Source organism: Panthera uncia, chromosome X (genome assembly GCF_023721935.1).
Source record: "Panthera uncia isolate 11264 chromosome X, Puncia_PCG_1.0, whole genome shotgun sequence".
Lineage (NCBI taxonomy): Eukaryota > Metazoa > Chordata > Mammalia > Carnivora > Felidae > Panthera > Panthera uncia.
This window is the reverse complement of record NC_064817.1, coordinates 10,280,545-10,303,597: the sequence shown is the minus strand read 5'-3', so window position 1 is coordinate 10,303,597 and position 23,053 is coordinate 10,280,545. Positions and strand designations below refer to the sequence as shown.

The window sequence follows — 23,053 nt, the reverse complement described above, 5'->3', positions numbered from 1 at the left end:
ATTCAAAGGCCTCCAAATTTTGCATTGTTTGAGATTTTTTAAAGTTGTAGAGAAACTGTCCTATGTCTGGATTTTATCATATCATATATTTCCACCTCCATCTCACTGTGATAGGATCTCTAATACTAAGCCAAGTGGAGCTGCCCCTCCACGAATGAAGAAGTTAAGTGGCCTCCTCTTATGCACCACAATGAAGTTCACACTTGAATTGGAGGATGTCATTCTCCCATTAGACATATGTCAGCTCATGACAGCAAGCAGGAAAATCACTTTGGGACCTTGAGATGGTTAGAATTTGAAGACATGAGTGTCTGGATGATTTGCTAAAGAAATACAGTGGAGTTTGTACTCCTAATCCGTGCACACTAGAGACAAGATTTGTTGAAGCTTTTAATGGGCTCTAATTTTGTGTGTTGTGCCAAACACAGGATAGCAGTGCTGTAGAAAAGAATCCTCTGATGAGAAATGACCCCATTCCCAAACTCTCAGGTAATGGAGGTAGAAAGTCCCTCAAGTTAAAAAGCTAGAATCTTCCTAAGAGAGTCTTCATTCTGGGGATTACCCTGCATTCACGCACACTCTTCCAAAGCTCCCTTCCAGTCAGATGTGTTGTTCATTTGCAAACACAGACCCTGGCAGTCTGCTTAGGCTACCATAAGAACGGGGCCGTGGGTAGGTCTGTGGGCTCCAACGCTCCACAGCCTGAACGTAACCAGCTGTTCTGCCTCTCACAGCTGTGCCAGCTGTAAGGATTCTGAACGTTACCTTCTGGATCTGGCAAAAGGGAATTGGTAACAGTAGTGTTTATCCATTTTGTAGGGAATCAACAAGATCCTGCATGCGACACATTTAACATGTTGCCTGACACACCATGAGGCACACATTGTCTCTGCAAACCCCGCCTATAGTTCAAGTCCTCCCTCATTTTCTACCTCTTCCTTATACTTCAGCCATCATGAACTCCCTTATTCAGAACTCCGAGTTGCCATGATGTAATTCCACACGTAGCTGCATGTTTATATAGAGAAGAATTGGCTTCTGTAGCTCAGACTTGTTTTATGTCTCTTTATTTCATTTGTTCACCAAGATGACACATTTTCTGAAGGACCGTTACTGTCCTATTACTGCTTTCAATAAGTCCTCGGAGTACCTATAAGTTAGGCACATCATAAGTGTTTCTCCAAAGTATGTTATGATTGATTTTTACCTGGCCTCAAAGTAAAGTTGACTTTGTACTTAAGCAGTCAGTGCCCCTTCTGTGTAAGAAGAGACCACATACGTTATTTCAGAGAGCAGTCTCCTTAGGTCTTAAAGAACACTACTCCAGCAAGCGGTACTTAAAACCTTCCTTCCCCTGTTATCTTTGCAAGCTTGGGCTCATCATCTATGTTGGAAAGTTATGATAAAGAGAATCAAATTGCAGACTTCAGGTCCCAGACTTAGCATTTGTTCCCACTGTGTCCAAATGATTGAGATTATTAAATGAAAACATTCTCAGAGCCCAGAGAGTAAACTGCACTAGAAAGTAGACTCTCAGACTACAGAAAATGCCAGATGCTTGTGGTATGTCATAGTCAGCATTTTTCTGTGATATATTGAAACACATCACAAATTTGCACTGAAAGAAGATGTAAAAACATGACTACAAAATGCCATTAGTCAGGCACCAAATCACAGAGCGTGTAACCTGTGAAGAAGCCGTGACTGAATCTCTTCTCCTTCCCTCACCCACTAACTGCCTCCCCACCCCCACAAGCTGCAGGCCAGTTCCAACGTATTCCGAGCAGAAAGCTGTTGGTTGATTGGAGAGAGATCAACTTTGCTCATTCATTTAATTATTCCTCAAATATTTATGAAGGATTAATGTGCTCGAATCTGAAGATACAAAGTTGAATAATAAACACATTCTGAGGCAAATCTCCTGCAGCCTTCCAGACTCACAGGCCCAAGCGTGGCTCTACAATTAAGAAATGGATACAGGTCTAACTCATGAACTTGGTGTACAACAACACCAATCTTCTAGGCCTTTACTATCCCACTAATGGGAATAGGGTAGACTCATGCCACACTACATGTGATTGAAAGTTAGCTCTGTGTCCTACCATGCTCTGCTTTTCAGTTTCCTTATCTGTAAAATAGGGCTAATAATACCATGTATATACTTGTCTATAAGGGTATTGGAAGGATTAAATGAATGAATATGCAAAGTGCTTACAGGAATGCTTGACACATGGTAAGGACTCAGGTAACGTCAACTACTACCTTTATTATTAACTCTTTCTGGGCCTCTACAATGAAAATAGTGTGAAATATATAGATAGATGCAGTGAGGGATAAAGGGTTGGCCAAGGCAAATGATAGATATCTTGGACACTGAACCTCTTTAGTTCCTTCATTTTTTGTCTGAGTATTGCACATATTACCTTCTGGGTCTTATGTTTAAAACAGATTTGGGGGGCACCTAGGTGGCTCAGTCTGTTGAGCATCTGACTCTTGATTTTGGCTCAGGTCGTGATCCCACGGTCGTGGGACTGAACTTTGTGTTCGGTTCACACTAAGCATGGAGCCTGCCTTAGATTCTCCCTCCCCTCCCCCTCTGCCCATCCCCTGTTTATGTATGCACTCTCTCTCTTTACTTTATATATATATAAAATCTCCCTACTCATTAATCCTACTAACAAGTGTACTTTTAGTAGAAAAATCTGTTTTTATGATTTATTTAAATTTTAAAAATGCTTCCTGAATGTCTGGGTGGACTGTCCTGATAGTAAAGAGGGCCATCAGTCAAAGCATCAAGAGTCTGGTGCTCTTTTCCAGCTTATTGGTGACTATACTCAGGACCAGCCCATGCTGATGGCAGTGACCCCTCTGTGTGAGGTGATAGAGTATGACTTCACCAAGAAAATAGAGGCCTTTGGATGTGAACTTACCCTGACTACCATCCTGTCCACCAGTAAAACTTACTATCGGAGTAAGGAAGTGATATTTCTCCTTGAGTGCAAGGGTAATCTCTGCTTCATCAGTTACCTTCTATCTCTCTTGTATTTTCAATCTACCTTTCCCTTATTTCATAAATGCATTCTTTTCATCTTAATCTCAAAACAAAAGCCTTCCTTCTCTCAAACTCTGTAAGCTAATATGTGAACTCCCTTTTTCTTCCTGGCATTAGTCTTTTATCTTTTATTTTTGTATGAATTTTTTAAAAGTTTTTTAAATTTATTTTTGAGAGAGAGAGAGCATGCACAAGCATGAGCAGGGGAGGGGCAGAGAGAGAGGGGGGGAGAGAGGGAGAGAGAGAATCCCAAGCAGGCTCTGCACTGTCAGCACGAGCCACATGTCAAACCCATGAACCATGAGATTATGACCTGGGCCAAAATCAAGTCAGATGCTTAACCGACTGAGCCACCCAGATGCCCCATCCCTGGCATTACTCCTTTAAATGAAAAGTTTACACATTCACTTTTTTCCACTTTGTAAAATTTCATTTACTCTACAACCAAATACAATCTAAGCTTTTGTCACCCTGTTTTAGAGAGATTGCCCCTGCTAAGGTCAAAAATGTCTCACTGACAAAATCCAGTGGTCTCCTTCCTTGCCTCTTTCTACTCAACGTTCCTGCTGCACTTGGCATGATTGATTTCCTCATCCACGAAACTCTCTCTTCCTTTAACATCAGTGACTACATACATCTTTTCCTGGTTCTTTGCCAGATTTTCTGACCACTCCTTCTCAGTACTCTTTGTTGAGTCCTCCTTCCCTTCCCCCTACTCCCTCAATGTTCATGTACATGGACGTCCTATTCTTAGTCCTCTTCACTACTCTTTCTACACTTCTGCACTGAGTGATCTTAGTTGATACTATCACATTCTGATGAATCCCATTCTTACATTTGTAGCCCTGACATATCTTTTTGGCTTCAAATTAACATTTTCAATTGCAGGTTAGACATGTCTGCGTGGATTTGTAGTGGTCATCTCAAACACGTGCCCAAAGCTGAGCTTATTATCTTCCTCCCTCAGCATCTTCTTCCCCTTATATCTCCTCTTTGGGTAAACAAAATCACCAACTGCTCATTGCCTGAACTGGAACCTTGCATCAAACACTACTCTTTCTGTTGTACCCTCCACATCTTGTCTAATGCAATTTAGCCTTAAATTTATCTTGTTAATCTGGCTCCTGCTCTCTAATCCCATTGCCACTGTCTAAGCCTAAAGCTTCACTATTTCTCTCTTGTGGGTGATTGTCATGGCACCCTGATTCTCCACCATTCTAGCATATCATTTGAAAGGTATTTTGAGTTATCTTCCTAGAAACCACATTTAGTTATGCCCCTTCTCTGCTTAAAAACCTTCATTGCCTTCCTGTTACCTATGGTTAAATTTCAACGTGTTAATAATCTCCTTAACACTCTGGCCCTAACTTTATTTTCTAGCCTCATCTTCTATGACTCACCTCCTTTTACTTCCTCTAGGTACACTCATCTTTTGTTATCCCCCAAGCTAGCCATTTTCTCCCCAGACATAGAGACTTCCCTAACTGAAATTCTCTTTTTCATTCATAGAGTACCTACTCATCTCATAAGACCCAATTCAAACAATCACCTCTTTTATGGAGCCTAGAGCTACTTTTTGTTTCTCCTCTGTAGTTTGACCTCTAGCATATAAAGGGCTCTCCAAAGAAATATAAAGATCATCATTAGTAGTAAGTGCCTAAGTTGGGCTTCTCAGGCTCTATGAAAAGTTTTTGTCCGTTGCCTCATAATCTGGGAGAATCCTATACCTTGAAAGCCACTCTTCTATTTTGGATGAAGCTGGAAGATGAGGCTCAAAAGGAGAATTTTAGAGGAGAATCAATCACAGGCTCACTGGTTCGAAGGGGTTAAGGGCTATAACCATGAAGGGAATCTGATATTGCTTTAGCAGTTGGAACTTACTGGTAATTCAGGTATAACCAGTATTCACAATGAGTATCATTTGGGCACATTGGTTTTATTTACTAAACACTGCAGGCACTGAGTAGGAAAGTTGCCTCAGGCCAGTGAATCCTATTTGGGTACATTTGCTGCTACCATACATCCCTGTGCAGAATTGGGCATGGAAAATACAGCTTTTTATACGTAGGATGTTAGCCCTGGAATAGTGGTAAAGTAGAAGGAGGTGGGATAGGAAAGTTGGAGGTTAGAATGCTGGTAAATTAACAATTTCCCTTTTAATTCTCCTCTACTTGGTGCCTAGCACAGTGCCATATGCACAACAAATGTTTGATATGTATCTATATGTGAATGAATCTCCTCACTCAACATTGAACATTTATTAAGCTCCTACAAAGAGCACAAAAATCTGGGAGTTCAAAGCTAAATTAGACTCACCCCGTAATAGAAAGGGGGGCAGTTATATTAAAAATACATTCAATGAAGGATTGCAGATCGAGGGTTTTTGTCTTCACTCTTTAAATCATGACCTACATTCTTCTCCATCCTAGGTTTTATGTATCTGGGAAGGTAGTGTTGGCCTAAGTCCTGTCTGACAGCAAAATGACATTTTCTTCCCCCTAAATAATAAGAATGGTAAACAAAATTCCAGCTGTTTTTGATTCTGAGGAATACATAAGGAGTCAAATGAGATAACACGTGTGGGGAAACTTCATGCATTTTTTAATGTTTATTTTGGAGAGAGACAAAGACAGAGACAGAGTGTGAGCAGGGGAGGGGCAGAGAGAGAGGGTGACACAGAATCCCAAGCAGGCTCCAGGCTCCGAGCTGTCAGCACAGAGACCGATGCGGGGCTCAAACTCAGTGAGATCATGACCTGAGCCGAAGTCGGATGCTCAACCCACTGAGCCACCCAGGTGCCCCTTGTGCATTTTTAAAGAATCACAAATATTACCAGATAGTAATTTTTTATTTTAATTCAGTTGTTCATGTCCAACTTTGTTTTAGTATAGATTCTAAGAATAAAGCTTTTTTTTTCTAGGAATAAGATTGGTATTGTAAGTTTTTCTATCCATTTGATAAATGTTTATTGGCTACCCACCTACTGTCAGATGTTGGAGGTACAGTGGGGAATGACATAAGCCCAATCTCTGGCCTCCTTGAACTAGTTTAGAGGGAAAGAGACAGAGAAGCAGCCAATCACAAGAGACTGGAGGACATGATATTGACGCTGAGGTCTGTAGGATGAGTAGGTATTAGGCAGCTGGAAAGGCAGGCACAGTGAAGGGAAATTAAAGTGGCAAAACACCACAAATAAAAGGTTTGAGGAACAGGAACTAGGGCACTGAGGCTGGAACAGAGTGGGAGGGCATGGCTGGAGATGTGGAATGGTCACATTGAAATGGACGGTATTGATTCTCCCCCAGGTTCCTTGGATCCCATTTATCATTTTCGGCCTCTCACCTCAGTGTGCTTTTGCTTCCAGTAGTCAGAACATGTGGCCTTTCACAGAGGACTGTTCTGGGGCTACTGGAGGTCCTTTTGCCCACATGAAAAGAGATACATAGAAACATCTGGGAAATTTACTCTCTCCACTCACTTACATACACCCTGAGGGCAGTCTTTACTCAATAATTGACAGAGGGGAGTATGAAAACCCAGCTCTCTTGCCTCTACTCAGGAAAACACTGGGGTACAGCTTACACTGAAGAGTTTCCCCTGAAACTCTGGCGATCAGGTCGAACCCACCTTCTATTGAACTTTGCCTGAGATCACGCCCATACTGGGTTTCTCCTCCATTCCTTCCTGATTTTCATATCACCCTCTTATATGTCTCTCCTGCTCACTTGTCCTTAGTAAATTACTCGCACACAGGGTCTGCCTCTCAGAAATCTAACCTCAGATAGATGTAGTAAAAAATCTAACCACAAAGATCCTTGTAAGCCATGTGCAGGTGTATAAGGAAGTGATAAGTCCCAGGAGAATTTCTAGAGTCATGAGAGGCCTAGAACATCGAGGATACTAGTATTTTGAGCTCTGCACTCTCTTGGGTGACAGCTCAGCTTGCTTTTCCTGTGCATTCAGATAAAGATATCGCCAATCAGACACCCCAGAGCAGCTGCACTATGAGTTTTCTAAAAAAAGTATAGGAGTTTATTTCTGATCTTAGCTTGCCTTTAGAATCTATTTATTATCCATTCTATATTTCTTTGCCTTCTTTGCACCTGCCACATTACCCCTCGGCAGTAAACAAATTTTTTTCAAAGGTGTCATTCTGCAATTTATATGGCATATTGTGCGATGTCACCGATGGGCACTTTTTGTTAATACCCTCAACTGTTTTGCTCTATCGCTGAAGCAGATAATTTATTCTGACATTTATATGAATAGTTCGACACTGAGGGATAGCTACTCACTTGAGACTTTACATATGCACAGTTTATTGTGGCACATATTGTTAGCACCTGGTTCCAGATTCTTATAGAATATCTATGTTCTTTTCATGTATAGAGGAATGAGAAAGGTCTCATGACAAAGGACTCATAATTCAGTCATGGAAACGTCGTGCGTCGATCTGTTTTCACTGAGCTCCACAAACATTCCTTCACCCAAGCTATATTGCTGTTAACTATACATTGACGCCTCTTCAAAGAATTCAGTTGGGGTGAGTGGGTGCTATGGAAGACTCTTCACCCAAGGGCCCTATGCAAACCCAGTTTCAAATTAGGCAGGAAATAAAAAAATCTGCGTGTAATTATGCTATTTGCAGAGTCTGTTTGACAAGTAGAAATGTGGAATTTTTTCCTTAAGTGTGTTCTCTTGCTGAGGAAATCCTTTTTTTAAGGGGAGTTAGGATATATGCCCCAAGTCACAAATTCATACACTTTGCTGAAAGCCCAGCATTTTAGAAACTTGGTTGACATCAGGAGATCTATGGAACAGGAAGCCACCTGCTGGGTTTTAAGTGGGAATATTTGTTCAGAAGATTTGAATAAAGGATGAAGTTAAATGAGGCATATGTGCCCAATAAACAAATATGAATATTGGAAATGTAGGTAGGTGCTTGGGGGAAATAAATGTAACACATATCCCAGACTGTGGGTAATTCCTCCTATTTTTGGAGAGCTGGAGAAAATCAGCCTGATAATATAGGATTCATTTGGTAAGCATTAGGTCAAGTATGCTACTGGTCACAGAGTGGTCACCAACCCCAGAAAATGAAACAGGATATTCCAGAGAAAATAAATACTGAATAGTATAGCAACTTTGCTGATAAGAAGCTATGATCTCAAATTTTAGAGAGAGGAAGCAGAGTGGCATTTTATCTATCAAAACTCCTCCTGAAAAACATGGAAATTTTGGTGCCAGTTTTCCTACTCACAAGACATGGCATTGGGCCTATGTGACACTTCCTTTCAAAGAGCCATGATCTCTTCTTAAATTTTTATATTTTGGGAAGATATTATGTACTTCATTTTGAAAGCAAATCTCAAAATTCTGGAGAAAATGTTACCTTCTTGTTTGTATTCCCTGACTTCTATAGCTAAGGATTCAGCAAAGCCATCTCCTTGTCCCCTAATGGTCCCTAGTCCCCCTAGTCCCTAGTCCCCTAATGCCACTGTCCACCTCCTAGAAATGGAGAATCAGCAGTGACATCAGAAGCAAATGATAACAAGGAATTTGAGTCAGGCATCAGGCTATATAAAACAAAATTTGAAGACAGAGTAAGCAAACAGTGTATATGCTAAGTAACTTCATTATAGTTAATCTTCACTCACTTCCTCCTTGAGGTCCAGTATGTCTAAGGCTGCCAGCCCTCAATCACCAGAAAAGCTTAAAAATTGGTATTCCATTATCTGTGGGTCGTACAGTGAAATGTCAGTTACACTGATGCCATCAGTGTGGATACCTTGAAGCAATGTTTCATATAAAGGACTAGTCTCATACAGAATGTGTAGTTGCTCTGTCATCAATGTATCTTCATCTACTGTATGAAATCAATGGCATGGATCAGAAGTCATTGATTAAATCTAAGGTAGTTTTAATATTTCCTCACTCTCTACTTTGTTCTCGTATTTCCCTAAGATCCTGGAGTAAGAAACAGAAAGAAAAAAATCATACTTGGTTATTTGACAAACTCTCTCAGAGAAAGCATGGGAGAATAACTAGTAATAAAGATAATATATATATAAGATTATATGTATATAATCTTTATTATATTATATAATAAGATTAAAGATACACACACACACACACATATATATTTTTCCCAAGACATTTAGTAATTATGTCAAATACATTTCTCCCCACATCCACCTTTATTGAAAACAATTTTCAATAGTTTTTCCTGGGAATTTATATATCTAAGTATGAAACATAATTAATTTTGAGAAGACCCACTTAGAATATATTTTAGTGCTAATAAATGAAGACCTTACTCTTAAACCTACACAAGTTATCTAGGATAAATATTGTATAATTTCAATGTTTTTAAATGTGGGGTTTTTAAGAATGGATTCAAATTTGAAAAATTTCATTTCAAGGACGTGATGGGAAAAAAATTCTAAACCACCAGCTGAATGGAAATCGTACAACCATAAAATTTATCCATCTTGGAAAACTGCCTGAAAGAGACAATGGCAATCCAAGAGGAAACTCTTCATACGGGCCTGAAACTTTGTCCTAGCCTGCTGGAGAAATGTCTTTAGTTCAAGGTTAAAGGTCACTTGTTTGGATGTGTATTTGTCATTCAGCATTCAGGAAACATAAAGACTAAAATAGAAGATGATCATCTGATTGAAGTATTTTGCTGTATTGACTAATGTCTTTTCTTTTGTCTTCAATGTTTGTTTTTTCAAAACACCACTGTTTGCTCATTTATTCCTGTAAATGAAACAGGAGATAAATAGCCTGCAATAATATTTTAACTTGTAGAGTAATTCTCTTGTGGCATCAGGATGCTCATGTTGACCATGTATCAAAATGAAAGCCAAGTTTACTGAATGCAGGAGCCTTCTCACTCTTATGGATATTATCTATCAGAGCATCATAGGTTTTCCATCATCATCATCATCATCTATTTTCATGGCAAGAGATTTCATTTAGATTTATGGAATTTAGGGGCACCTGGGTGGCTCAGTTGGTTAAGCATCCAACTTTGGTTCAGTCATGATCTCATAGTTCATGAGTTCGAGCTCCAACTCGGGCTCTGTGCTGCCAGCATGGAGCCCACTTCAGATTCTCTGTCCCCCTCTCTCTGCCCCTCCCCCTCCTGTGTTCATTCTCTTTCTCAAAAATAAATAAATATAAAAAATTTTTTTAAACTATGGATTTTACCAAGACCACATTTTCCAAAGTGTATTCTATGAAACACCAGTCCCTCAGAATGTTACTCATTTAAGAAATTCATGATCAAATAAGCATAGGATAAGCCCCTGTGAAAAAAAAAGTTTTAAAAACATTTATTTGTGTATTTTTACTTCAGGTTTTCTTGAAACTTTTTAATATGCTAATGACTATTGGGGCTCTCTCAGAGGATGTTTTGTAGACTATCCCATTCTTATTTTACATTTTAAACCTCTTATCTGAGAATATTTCATGGGACTAGTGTTTTGAGAAACATCTTTGGCCAGATGCTGAACTAAAGAAACATGGTGGTACTTTTCCCAGAAGCAGCCTCTGTGCATGAATTTGCCACCTCCAGACCAAAAGCAAGACAAAATCATAAATGCCTGATTTCTTCAGTAATCCCCTCATAAGTTTCCAGAGTCTTCCCATAGGATAATGGCCATCCTTGAAATATTGGGAGTTAAAATGAGACAGGGACAACTGCAAAAAATATCTGGACATAATTACTATTTCTCAGCAGAAAGACGTGTTCTCTAGGAAAAGTGGATGTATCCAAGCTCTTCTGTGGGTGAATTAATAATTTATAAAGTGACATACCCTAGAGTTTTAATTTAGAATATAAAGGCAAGGGACTATCAAAGTTGGAAGTGACATAGACATCTTGGTCCAAATCCTTTATTTTCGGAGATGACAAAAATGAATCCCAGAAAGGTTAGGTGAAAAAATCGGGTCTCATGAGTCTCTGTTTAGATTTTTTTTTTCTCTTGTGGGATTCCACCCCCCCCTCTTTATTTGGTAAGGCAATTCCTGGCACGTGGTATCTTGGGGACAATACAAGGAAGGTATTATCCTTCAGATACAGGGGCAAAATTTTCTCATTCTAGCCCTATAAGCTGCAAGGTGTTATGAATTTGTTCAAGTGAATATTTTAAGATCCCATCACTCAGCAGTTCTGAAGAGGTAAGCCTGGAGAAGCGTGGGGCCAGGTATGTGCCCTTTTAACAGGACTCTCAGGTGACCCTGAGGCAGGTGTTCTGAAACTCGTGGTTAGAGAAACACATCTGGTTGGTTGCTCATTTGGTTTAGTACTAAATCCTCAATCCTTTGGCTTCACATACTTTATGCAACGTTCAAGTACTAAAACCAGAGTTAACTCAAAGGAAAAAGTAGACTGTAAGAATTCCACTGTGAGCATTGCACATTATATTTATAAATTATTCTGAATCACATCATTTAGCTTGAGTTGCTATAGTGCCGTTTGCCAAATGTGTGTATCATTCAATTTTCAGAGAGTTTGAGGTTCAAAGCTGAATAAACAGACTCCTTGTTTTCTGAATATATTTTTGGGGCATAGAATGCTTTTTGTAGGAGAAAGCCTGATAAAAGAAATCTCAACTGCCTTGTTAGACATGAAGTGGTTCTTAGAAATCAACATCTTGCAGTATTTAAATGTAAATAAATCAGAAAAAGATAGATTATATTATCTTCTCTATACACTTGGGTTTTAAAAATGAAAGAAAAATTATGTGGTAAAGTGGTTCTGAGGTTTTCCTAAAGTAGCAAAATTGCCGTGATAACTGTGTTTCAGGTGCGGTAATCAAACCAGCCAAGGAGTGGGAAACAGGCCTCACCATTTCCTTGAAACACACACTACTCTACTCCTGGTCTTCACACTCTTCTAGCCTTCACCCAATCTTTTCTTCATCTACCACTCTTCGGCTCTATGCAGGACACAAGAGCATGGCTGGAAAGAAAGTGTCTCAGAAATGCTAGCCCAAAGAGACTCGGCATTAAGTCTTATGCTCAAATCTAAGCCCACAACACATCCCGGTATGAGGAGCCTGGAAGGGATGACCATGGGGCAAAGCACAACAATATAGTATTGGCAAACATATAAACATATTAGATAGACGGGAAGCCATATTGATTATATTCATATACTCCACAGAAAGCTTTCTCTCTCCGCCCCCCTCTCGGCACCCCCGCCCCCGTGCACGCGCGCGCCGTGCACACACACACACACACACACACACACACACAATGTGCCTCTTTCAGTTGTCAGTTTAGGAGACAGAACTATCAGTTTACATTATCTTCCTCTCTCTTCTGTGCTTTTAGAGGTATTTACTCTTGGGATAATATATCCAAATGACATCCCTTTCTCAATTCCCTTCTTTCCCAAGACTGATCAGGGCAGACTTTCTGAACTGATTATCGGTTTTGGAGATATCTGCTCCACCACTGGAAGGTTGAGGGATGACTTTGCTTGCACATTGGCTTTGTGCTGATTATCTTCCATTTCTTTCCAGAGACACTGTCTTCTCTTTTCTGTTCTTCTCTGTACCTTGGGAAGCTGACCTTTAAGGTATACATCTTTGAGCTCCCTTGCCCTCTAACTTCTAGTTGGATTTGGCCAGTGAGAGGCTCCAACAAGAAAATAGAATACAGGAGGAAAGTAAGATCAGAATATTTATTCTGTAGCTTTCTCCCTGCTAGGACAGCATAGAGTGACTACATTGCTCTACAGATCTCATTAAGTGGCCTGTCTATATAGCCACGTTGTCTAGGTTCTGGTAACCACTCCCTCCTTTGCCTCTTCAGGTCTGTTGTTGATAGTCCCAGAGTACTACAGTCTCCTTTCAGGACTGGTTTTCCAAACCTTCTCAACCCCCATTGGAGTGTGCCATTTCTTTCCTACAAAGGTCCTGCAGCATTGAGTTTACAAATTATATTCCAGTTTTTAGTAAAGTGAGGACTGACACTTAAAAATTGGATTTTGGTTTACCATCTTATACTTAGCAAGTAATGTGGCACCTGGCTCAGAGTAATTACTCACTATGTATTATAGGAACAAAGAAATGAACTGTGTGTTTAGACTCCAGTATAAAGATGTAAAACCATTACATGTACTTGCCCCATGACCACACTTGTTTGGCCAGCTAGACCAGACTCCAAGAGGGTAACCCAGTGGCTTCATTTTTTTTTAATTTTTTTTACATTTATTTATTTTTGAGAGACAGAGTGAAACAAAGTAAGAGTGGAGGAGGGGCAGAGAGAGAGGGAGACACAGGATCGGAAGCCGGCTCCAGGCTCTGATCTGTCAGCACAGAGCCCGACATGGGGCTCAAACCCACAGACCGCGAGATCATGACCTGAGCCGAAGTCAGACGCTCAACTGACTGAGCCACCCAGGCGACCCCCAGTGGCTTCATTTTTAAATGTCTTTCTCACTTAAGAATACCACTTAGAGACCTATTCCTTTGTGCAGGTCCTTCCTTCAGTGCATTTCATGTGACAAACAATGTCTGCAGTCAGTCACAAGTGTCCAAAGTAGCCCTCTCAAGAAATAAGTCAATGAGCAAATGCTGCATGCCCCAGTCAGGACAGCGGACAGCCTCTTAGGTGTTAACCACAAAGAGTACCCAAAACATTTCCGAAGACCTTGGTGTTATGAGGATTGATCAACTATATTTCCATTTTTAAGACCCTATTCTAAACATGTCTGATCCCACACCACGAAACATATTCAGCACCACCAGGAACAAACAAATGATTATTTTTTCCTCACTCTAAACCTGATAGCCCTAACTGGACACACTTTATTTTTTTTTAATGTTTTTATTTATTTTTGAGACAGAGAGAGACAGAGCATGAGCCAGGGAGGGGCAGAGAGAGGGAGGGACACAGAATCCGAAGCAGGCTCCAGGCTCTGAGCTGTCAGCACAGAGCCCGACGCGGGGCTTGAACTCACAGACTGTGACATCATGACCTGAACTGAAGTCGGACGCTCAACCGACTGAGCCACCCAGGTGCCCCTAACTGGACACACTTTAATGTCTAATTATTAAGGACCAAGATACCCTGATATCTATGCTGTTATCTTTTTTTAAAAAATGAAGTCTCGTGTTAACAGCAAAACAGACTGAATTGTCCTTCAAGATGGACAGCAAGCACTATATAATTCAGGATAACATGCTTAGGCTCTTTCAATAATGAAAATTAAGGATATGAAGTTACCCAGAATCAACCAAGGAGCAATACAGTACATTCTCAACAACTAAATTATGGGCTTCCATTTCCAGTGCTCTTAACCTGCCATGTTGTAGAGACCAAATGTTCTCTTTAAAATACTCATTCTAAAATAAGAAATCAATTCTGCATGCTTGTGCAGTGACCCTTGCAACTACAGTAAGTGGACAAGAAAATACATAAGAAATGACAGTCATATATCTCCAGTTAAACCCAGGGTCCTTCTTTCTAGGGCCAAGTAAAGTTGGTTCTTTCTTTTACTTGGTTCTTGTAAAAAAATGAGTCCAAGAAAATAATCAGGGATGGGATTTGAATGTATAAAGATAATTCCTTCCCACAAATGGCTCCCTCTTTGTTTCATATTTAGGAATGTGAACTAGCCCTTCCAAGTTGGAAATCTTCCCACCAATATAATAAAAGGAGAGCCAACTGAGACTCATGACATCTATGCTCTGATTAGTGCAGTAGCACTCTAAGGTACTAGAACTTCTCTGACTTTTTTGTGTGTGTCCATTAACAAAAATCAAGTAACAATAAGGCCCCAACAGCCATAAAGGGTTAGCTTTGGTGATACAGCATCAGTGTCAGTTACAAAAGAGAAATGAGGGACTAGTAATAATAATTCAAATTGTTTTCAATAAACATAATAGTTAAAGACAAATCATTCAGATGCATGATCTCAATATGATGCTCAGAAGGACTCAAATGAGATGGGCAAAGGCAGAAGAAAACCTGAGGCATGGAGAAGTGAAGACACCTTTTCTCAAAAAGGACATGAATGTGAATTTTCTGGATCCAAGTCTAGGACTCTCTCCACCATACTACTCTGTCACCATGGAAAGGAAAACATATACTTTTCCAGAATCTATTAGAGTGTTCTACATGCCTCCTTCCTGATGTCACCTCAAATCCTGGCAAGCACCTTGTAGGCCCATTGTAGCAGTGTAGTATATACAAAAGTGTTGGTTGGTCTCCATACAGTCCAGAAAAGCTAAATTGTGAGGCAGTCAATGGATTTCAGATGTTCAAAAATCTTGGGGCACCTGGGTGGCTCAGTCGGTTGAGTGACCGACTTCAGCTCAGGTCATGATCTCACAGCTCGTTGAGTTCAAGCCCCGCATCGGGCTCTGTAATGACAATGTGGAGCCTGGAGCCTACTTCGCATTCTGTGTCTCCCTCTCTCTCTGCCCCTACCCTGCTAGCACTCTGTCTCTCTCAAAAATAAACATTAATTTTTTTTACAGAATCTTCATCAGCATCATTTCTGAACAAAACTGTCATACGTAAATTTCCCATTGTTATCTGCAGCCTTTCATTTCAATAATCCCTTTTCCCTTTTATCTCCTATTGTCTTGTTCTAAAATGGCTGTACCCTTTCAGGTGCCTGAAGGCTTCTGCAACTTCTTGCACTCGAGTCACATACTTCTGATACTTGCAAGAATTCTAATCTTTTTCTCAGAATCCACAGTAACATCTGATACCCCACATCTACCAGGGTGATCAAAGAAACGATCACACTGGGACTTCATTCTCACTAACTGAGAGAATCACCCTTTCCAAATGTCCCTGCTGGACATTTGTGCTCAAGCTACCCCCTACAGGGATTGGTAAGCCCATTTGAGCTTGAGCTCCACTTGGCTACATACAATAGAATTTCCAAGGGGAGAAACCTGAACCTCTAATTTTTTGGAAGTGGATCTATTTCTACTTGTATCCAAACACCTCTTGAGCTGATAACTCCTTAGAAAATGAAGGAAACCATATTGCATGTAAATGTAGGTTTTAATGTCACACATCACACTTTCAAATTTAGGTCTCCCAGACTTAGAAAAAAATTAGTGTGCATGGCATGCACAAAGAAGTGGAGTGAATAATTATCTCCTGGCATTATCTATCCCAGAACTTCTCCCAAAATGAATGCTATAGTGAAATGTTATTTATTTACATTGGGATGCAACTTAGGATATAACTCTAAGTTAATTTTATTTTCAAAGAAAATTTCATTAAAATAGATAAAAGCTTTGTTTCAAAGAGACAGAATCAGAACTAATGCATTTTGCCCAGGCTTGAGCATTTCATTTGGATTCCTTAAAAGCTTAATGTTTAAAGTGGCATTTTCAAGATACAATAATACTGACAAAGGAATATCTGATAGGATGATGGAATAACACCATGATAAATCAACTGACAATGAGACAAATCACCCAAGTGGGGAAAGTGGCCCCTCTGTTGACATAGAATCGATATTTACCATGGTTTCAGAACCAGGTAATTGTGAATGAATATAGCTTGTGTTTTCATCTGAACTGAAGATTTTGAAAATTTATGTTTTGACAAGATCTGACCCAGGTCTCTATGGATCTTATAGATGGAATGCAATTGGCAACACTGACTCATGACTTTGTTTATACACTTGTGCTTCAACACATCAGAAAAGCTATTGCCCCCCATAGTTTCTAAGAATGGCTCTCAATTATAGAGCCTAAGTCTGATTCATTTCTGGTCCCCTTTTCTAGCTTATGTCCATTTTCCTTCTTGTATATATGCCCATTAGGACATCTTTCAGAGCCCATCAAGGATATGGAATAGACATGAAATATTTTATTGACTTAAAAGCATGCAGGAAAAATTCCATCCAATAAGAAAAATTATGCATATGCATTTCCTTTTCCCTTGCCAATGTATGGCAGCAAGGAAAACAGAGAAGAGCTAATATTTAATAGGACATCTAGAAAAGCCATTCCCTTTACCTCAAAAACCCATTTTGCTCTTGTTTTTATTTTTATGGTCAAATCTTGCCCTTCTGTCATCTTATTAATTACTATTGTTGTTTTCAACATCATGTTCATCACCATGTTTATTGTTATCATAGCCAATTTATTTTTTAGCATTTACAGGGTGCCTGTCACTATTCTAGATACAGTCACATTTCCTAATTACCCTTCATTTCTACCTACTATAGAACATTTCTCATTCGTACATTGCTAATCAACTACAGTAAGTTACAGTAAGTACTATAATGTTCTTCCTAGCCTCCTCATTTAACAAGTTCCCTATTATCTCTTTATGTCTTTCTCCTCAGCTCAAAGATCATCTTTACTAGCCATTGTGACCCCTGGTTGGTCCCTCAAAAGTTTCCACCCTCAGCTTCTACTGCATCTAATTGTAATCACTAATCTTCATAATTGATCTATATTTTCCTTTCTTTATCAGTCCTTATTTTCTCATTCTGGAGAAAAGGATGACTCCTTTTCCCTATGCGGTGTGTGTGTGTGTGTGTGTGTGTGTGTGTGTGTGTGTTGTATATAGTACATTCTTGCCCTCTCAGATGCATTGTGGGGTGGGTTGATAAAACATAAATATGCAAAGAACCATATTAGACATATAAACTTTCATGGGAACACAAGGAGTGAAAATTATTTTAGTCTAAAATAATGGGGAATGTTTTACATCCAGGAAGAGCCAAGATTCTCAGAGTAAAGAGAATTGTGGGAGCTGTTAGGTAATTAATCTGATATAAATGGTTCATGTAAATAAAATTTATGAAAGAGGATCAGGGTTCCTTGAGGTGAAGAGTTAAAGGGAGAGGGAGGCAAAACTCCATGAAGTCCATTAATGTTAAGAGTCTTAAAGGATATCTACCCCATTTCCCTTTTATAAGTCTTTAAAACATCCTGTGCTCAGGTCTTTAAGTAGTGGAAAGATCTCAAAAACATGGCCATGATTTGCTATACTTGATATTCTCTCCATTTATTTATCCTTGAGAATCATGAGAAATATCATTTCCAAAGAGTAACATCCCCAGAAGGACTAGAAAAAAAGCTGTGTGAAAGTGATTGCTCATTCTATATGGTCATTTGAAGTAGCAATGGCAACATGGGCATTTGTTTTATTACTCTCTTCACTTCTCTCCCCTTTTGGAAAGTTACTTTTAGAAAATAATGAATAAGTGCTGCTATTAAGCATGATGCTCATAAACTTGAAACAATTTTCTATCTCTGGACCTTCTCTATGAACCTTTTCATGAGTAGCTTAATAGGAAATCATGTTTTCATTTGTTGGAATCCTGTAGCATTTTATCTGTACTTCCTAATGTTACTTAACTATTAACTCCTTGACTATTTCTGTCTAATATTATATACTCTTGTATTTAACTATTCATGTAACATCTGCTCTCCCCTCTAAAATTTTTGACAGTAGCTCCCAAACCTGTTTCGTCTCTCAACTTTTCAAAGCATGCAGTAGTTAATATTTCCCATATAGTTCAGACTCAAAAGTTATTGAATGACTAAATGAATAAATTTATGAATGAGCAGTCCCATTGAAAGCTCATTCTCAACTTGTTACTCAGAGGATTTTATTTCAAATATTGACTTGCAAAGCAATGACCACAAAATTAGCATGAAATGGGATGAGCATGAAAATTGTTTTTAGCAGAATCAAGCTTTGAACTTAGTTCTGTTTTTGCTTTTGGAAATACTCTAAAAATCAGAAACATTTGTTTTGTCAAAATTCTGACATATCTGTTTATGAAATGTGCACTCAGCTGGGTATATTCAGAGGTGTAGCATTTAAAGAAGAAATGATTTAGAATTTAGTTTTCATGCTCATATTTGCCAATAATAAAATTAATCAAAACTCAAGGAAAGCAATCTAATTAAACTGCTAATAAGCAAAACGAAAACAATGCATGAATATTATAAGATTCTTCTTTTATAAAATATAAACACTCCACAATGCATTATGTTAAATTACAAGATAAAATTCAATTGTCATTTAAAGGGAAGGGAAACAAAAATAATATAAAAACAGGGAGGGGGACAAAACACAAGAGACTCTTAAAATATATATTTGAAAGTTAAAGCATCAGGAATAATTCATTTATTATAACTCGTTCTTATTTAGAATAAAAATAAACAGATAAGAAGTAATTTCTACAGATGATTAATTACATGTTTATAATGTTGAACAAATAAAAACATCAAACTTTTTGGTTTGTTTCTAATTAAACAAAGAAAGGATCCACCATCTTTGACATGTGCACTTTACAATTCTATGATTTTTGTTAATTTCAGATAAACAATTTCAAATAAACAGTTAAAATGTTTAAACAAGAGGAAACCAAAAATTTCTGATGTATTCAATTAGAGCCTCTTGTTACAATGTTGAAAAATGAGAGAGGCCTGACAGTGTGTAAAATGGCATGTTTTATATTGAGATTTAAATTTCACTTTGGGAGTAGGTATTCAAAATTAAAACCAAAGATCCTGGACAATCCTTGAATCTTGTATGAATCCTGGTAGACATTCATACAAGTCAAATCCATCATTTGCTCTTGTATTCATTTCCACTCACACTCCCACTTAAAATAGGGAATGTAGCAATAATCTCTGACATTAGTTTTCTTTGTGGAATGGAATAAAAATGAGGGAAGTTTTCAAAGGTGGCAAACAACCTGTAAAATTTAAGGTATTAAATGTTGGCTAGGTCAAAAGAATGCCAAAGAGAAATGACTACTATACTTGTTTCCATTTTATAATAAAAAGTCCTTAATACTTATTTCATATTATTTAAACATCTAGATTTCCCACAGGCTTAACGTAAATTTAAATGGAACCTACCTTTAAAATTGGGCCTGATTCTTGCATCATATCCTGATGTCCTTCCCATTAATTTGTCCAAGAAATCTGAAGGCGATAGGGTCTGTGAAGGTTGTTTTCCAGACCTGGAGTCATGGTCTTTGCAGAAAGCCGTCCTAAACACATCATTAATTTGTTTTAGCAACAATTCCACTACCATCGCCTGAGAACTAATGCTCACAGAATGTTTGACATCATGTTTTGTTAATGTATTTGATATGTTTGTAAGAAGAAAAAGAGAATTATAGACTCTTTGGTCAGCTTCTGAACTTGTACATTCTGTAAAGTTAACTTTAAATGATGAGAGTTATAAATCCTGACTCCTATCTCCCAGATGTCCAAACTGTAGCTATAAAGATGTTTAAGATGATATAACATGCATAGCTTATGTTGTAGATTTCATGGACATATATTAAAGCTATTTCTTTCTAGAGTCATCAGAGAAATAAAGATGATGATAATGAAATGAAGATGGTAATTTCTAAAATGTGATTGTCTTAAAATCATTCCATGACTTTCAAACAATTCTTCCAGCATTTCAGCCCTTAATATAAGTCTTCTTTTTATTAGAAGTATATAATAATATGAGTAGAACAAAGTAGACAGTGAACTAATTATTCCGTTGCTTATTTTCTCACCTGCTGGATTCTATTCCAGCTATCAACTACTAATAATTTTCTATGCATTGTCTAAAAGAAAAGCTTCACTTGGACATTTATCTTCATTCTAAAATAGGTCAACAATAAGTGTGTCTGTACTTCTATTATTTTATCAGGTGTTATTTATATATTAGTGTTTAAATTGTTGACTCTCCAGTAAAGTATTCATGAAAAAGAACTTCTAAATCATTTTGTCTTCTGCATTATCAAAAACACTAAATGTTGATTGGAAAATTTCTCATGTTTTTAATTTCCTTAAAGGGCTTATAAAAAGAACCTATTTGGTTCATAGTGAAATGAATTCTTTCACATTACATAGTGGCTGACTGAATGTCTATTTCTTCCCTAAAGCATAATATTCTACAAGCTCTGTATTAATAGTTTAACAAATAATCTAATTCTATCACTGAGAAAACACATTTTTGCCACTTTTTCAAAGAAGTAGTATTAAATACAAAGTATTAAATGCAAGGAGGATTTAAACATTTAGCAGGAGTTAAAATTGATAGAGTCATCTAAAAATACTCACATTCCCATATGCAGATTCATCTGATTAATCAAATATTATTTGATTACGATGGTGATAGTGGTGGTAATGAAGGTGATGATGATGATGATGATGGTGATGATGATTCTAATGAAACCCAGCATACAATTTTTCTTAATCATAGTAGGTGTGAACCTGAAAAGAACATAGTGGGTTTTCCCAGTACTCATAGAATTATTACTATATGTTCCATTTCTCTTGGTTCTGTGAAAAAATACCATAAAATTCGGTGAAAATAAATGAAGACACCTACACTGTTGTATGAACATCTCTAATCTCTACGCTGTCTTAGAACCTCTGCCATTAGGATGGCTCTTTCACTTACTGATAATTATCTGATATTTTGAAGTATCAATTGATTTGGTAATTTATAAATTAGGTAGAAAATGCAAGCATGCAAATAATAATTTCCCACTTGTTTTAATTATGCATAGTCCATTTCTCATGTATAGATAAATACAAAGATGTGATACTAATTCAATTTTGGTAGGCATTCAACTTCCAAATATACCAAACAGTGGAATATAGTGGTAAAATGAGATTTTAAATATTTTTGATGTTTCAAGAAATTTCCTGAATTGTAGTTCTCGTAGTATGCATCTAGTTGCTGAAATACAAGTTTCAAGTTGACTAAGAATTAGGGTTCTTTTATATTTTATATAAAATGAGCATGCTCCTGGCAAATTAATCCAATCACTTCCACCACATGAAAAGCATTGCATCCAATAATCATTTTAAATGACTTTAAGAAGAATTTGACAGCAAAAAAAAAAAAATCATTATTATATAGAAATGTAAAGAGCATGCAACTCATTAGACTGCCTTAATATCACATTGGCTGTGAAAACGTGTTGAAATGCATAGAGTGGGGTTATGCATCAGAAAACTTGCCTTTGTGAAAATTTACTACCCTCCCCCCATAATTACGCCTTTTAAAAGAACAAAAGAAATCTAATTCTCCTCTATAAAATTAAAATAATATGGTCCAGGGCATAGAAAAATAGATAAAAATTGTATGACACATTCTCTTTAAAACAGTTTTCATGGGGAAAATATCAGCATGCAAAGTCGTTTCACCTACCTGAAGTGGTTTGTCTCTAAGAAAAATGCAAACAAGGCTGTCAAAATGTTCACTAGCTGCCGGTTCATTCCTGTTTCTGTGATGCTTGTGGAAAATATTCCCGAAAAGATTCCAGAAAGAAGCTAGGACAAAGTATCTATTTATTGTCCAGATTCGAAATCTGGCAGGAATCTAGTTTCCTTGGAAATCAAAAAGAGATTTGGGCTTGTACAGTTTGCTGAGGAAAAACAAAAAGTGCCAGTCCTAGGCATCATGGTCAGGTCAAATCGGGGCTCAGGACCATCAGTTAACCAAGGAAAGACAAAGCCTTAGAACTGATGGATTCCCCAGCTGCTTTTCCGAATAATAAAAATGCCGCTACCTTAATCGCATCACCATGCAAAGGGGGCTGGTGACAATGCCATGCTGGAAGTCGGGTTGCTGTGGCTTTTGTTTTATGTCCTTTCTGTTTAGCAAATCTCTTTTCTCTAGAAAATGTTCTCTTTTTAAAAGAAGTTGTAAATGAGAGAGAAGAAAGGACTCTGCGCGCTGGAATGGGCAGGGGGGAAGAGGGCAAAATTGCTGAGATCCTGTGCTGGAATGAGAGCTACAGAAAGAGACGGAGACGTGATCTTACCCAGCCTATAAATTTCAGCACTCGGACAGCTCCTAGCTCTGAAGTGCGCATGTTTCGTTTTTCAGTCGCTTGGGGCGGGGGTCGGGGAGAGGCATTCAAGAGGGGACAAGCCAGATGTTCAAAGGCAAAGAGTGAGTCGCTGTTCAGCGAAAGGGTGCTAAAGGGGGGGGGGGGGGGGGTGCGACGACAATCGGGCGAACAGA

General features: G+C 38.3%; 1 protein-coding gene across 2 annotated transcripts in view; it reads right to left on the bottom strand.

Moving 5' to 3' along the window:
• The window catches only part of GLRA2 (glycine receptor alpha 2), a 183,464-nt gene extending 161,162 nt beyond the window's left edge, over positions 1 to 22,302 (bottom strand). For both annotated transcript variants that reach the window (XM_049643470.1, XM_049643469.1), the window contains exons 1-2: positions 22,235 to 22,302; positions 19,930 to 20,063 (exon numbers count right to left, since the gene is read on the bottom strand). In XM_049643470.1, coding sequence (XP_049499427.1) covers positions 19,930 to 20,063; positions 22,235 to 22,302 — 202 coding nt within the window. The remainder of the gene's footprint in view (positions 1 to 19,929; positions 20,064 to 22,234) is intronic.
• Positions 22,303 to 23,053: the final 751 nt, after the last annotated feature.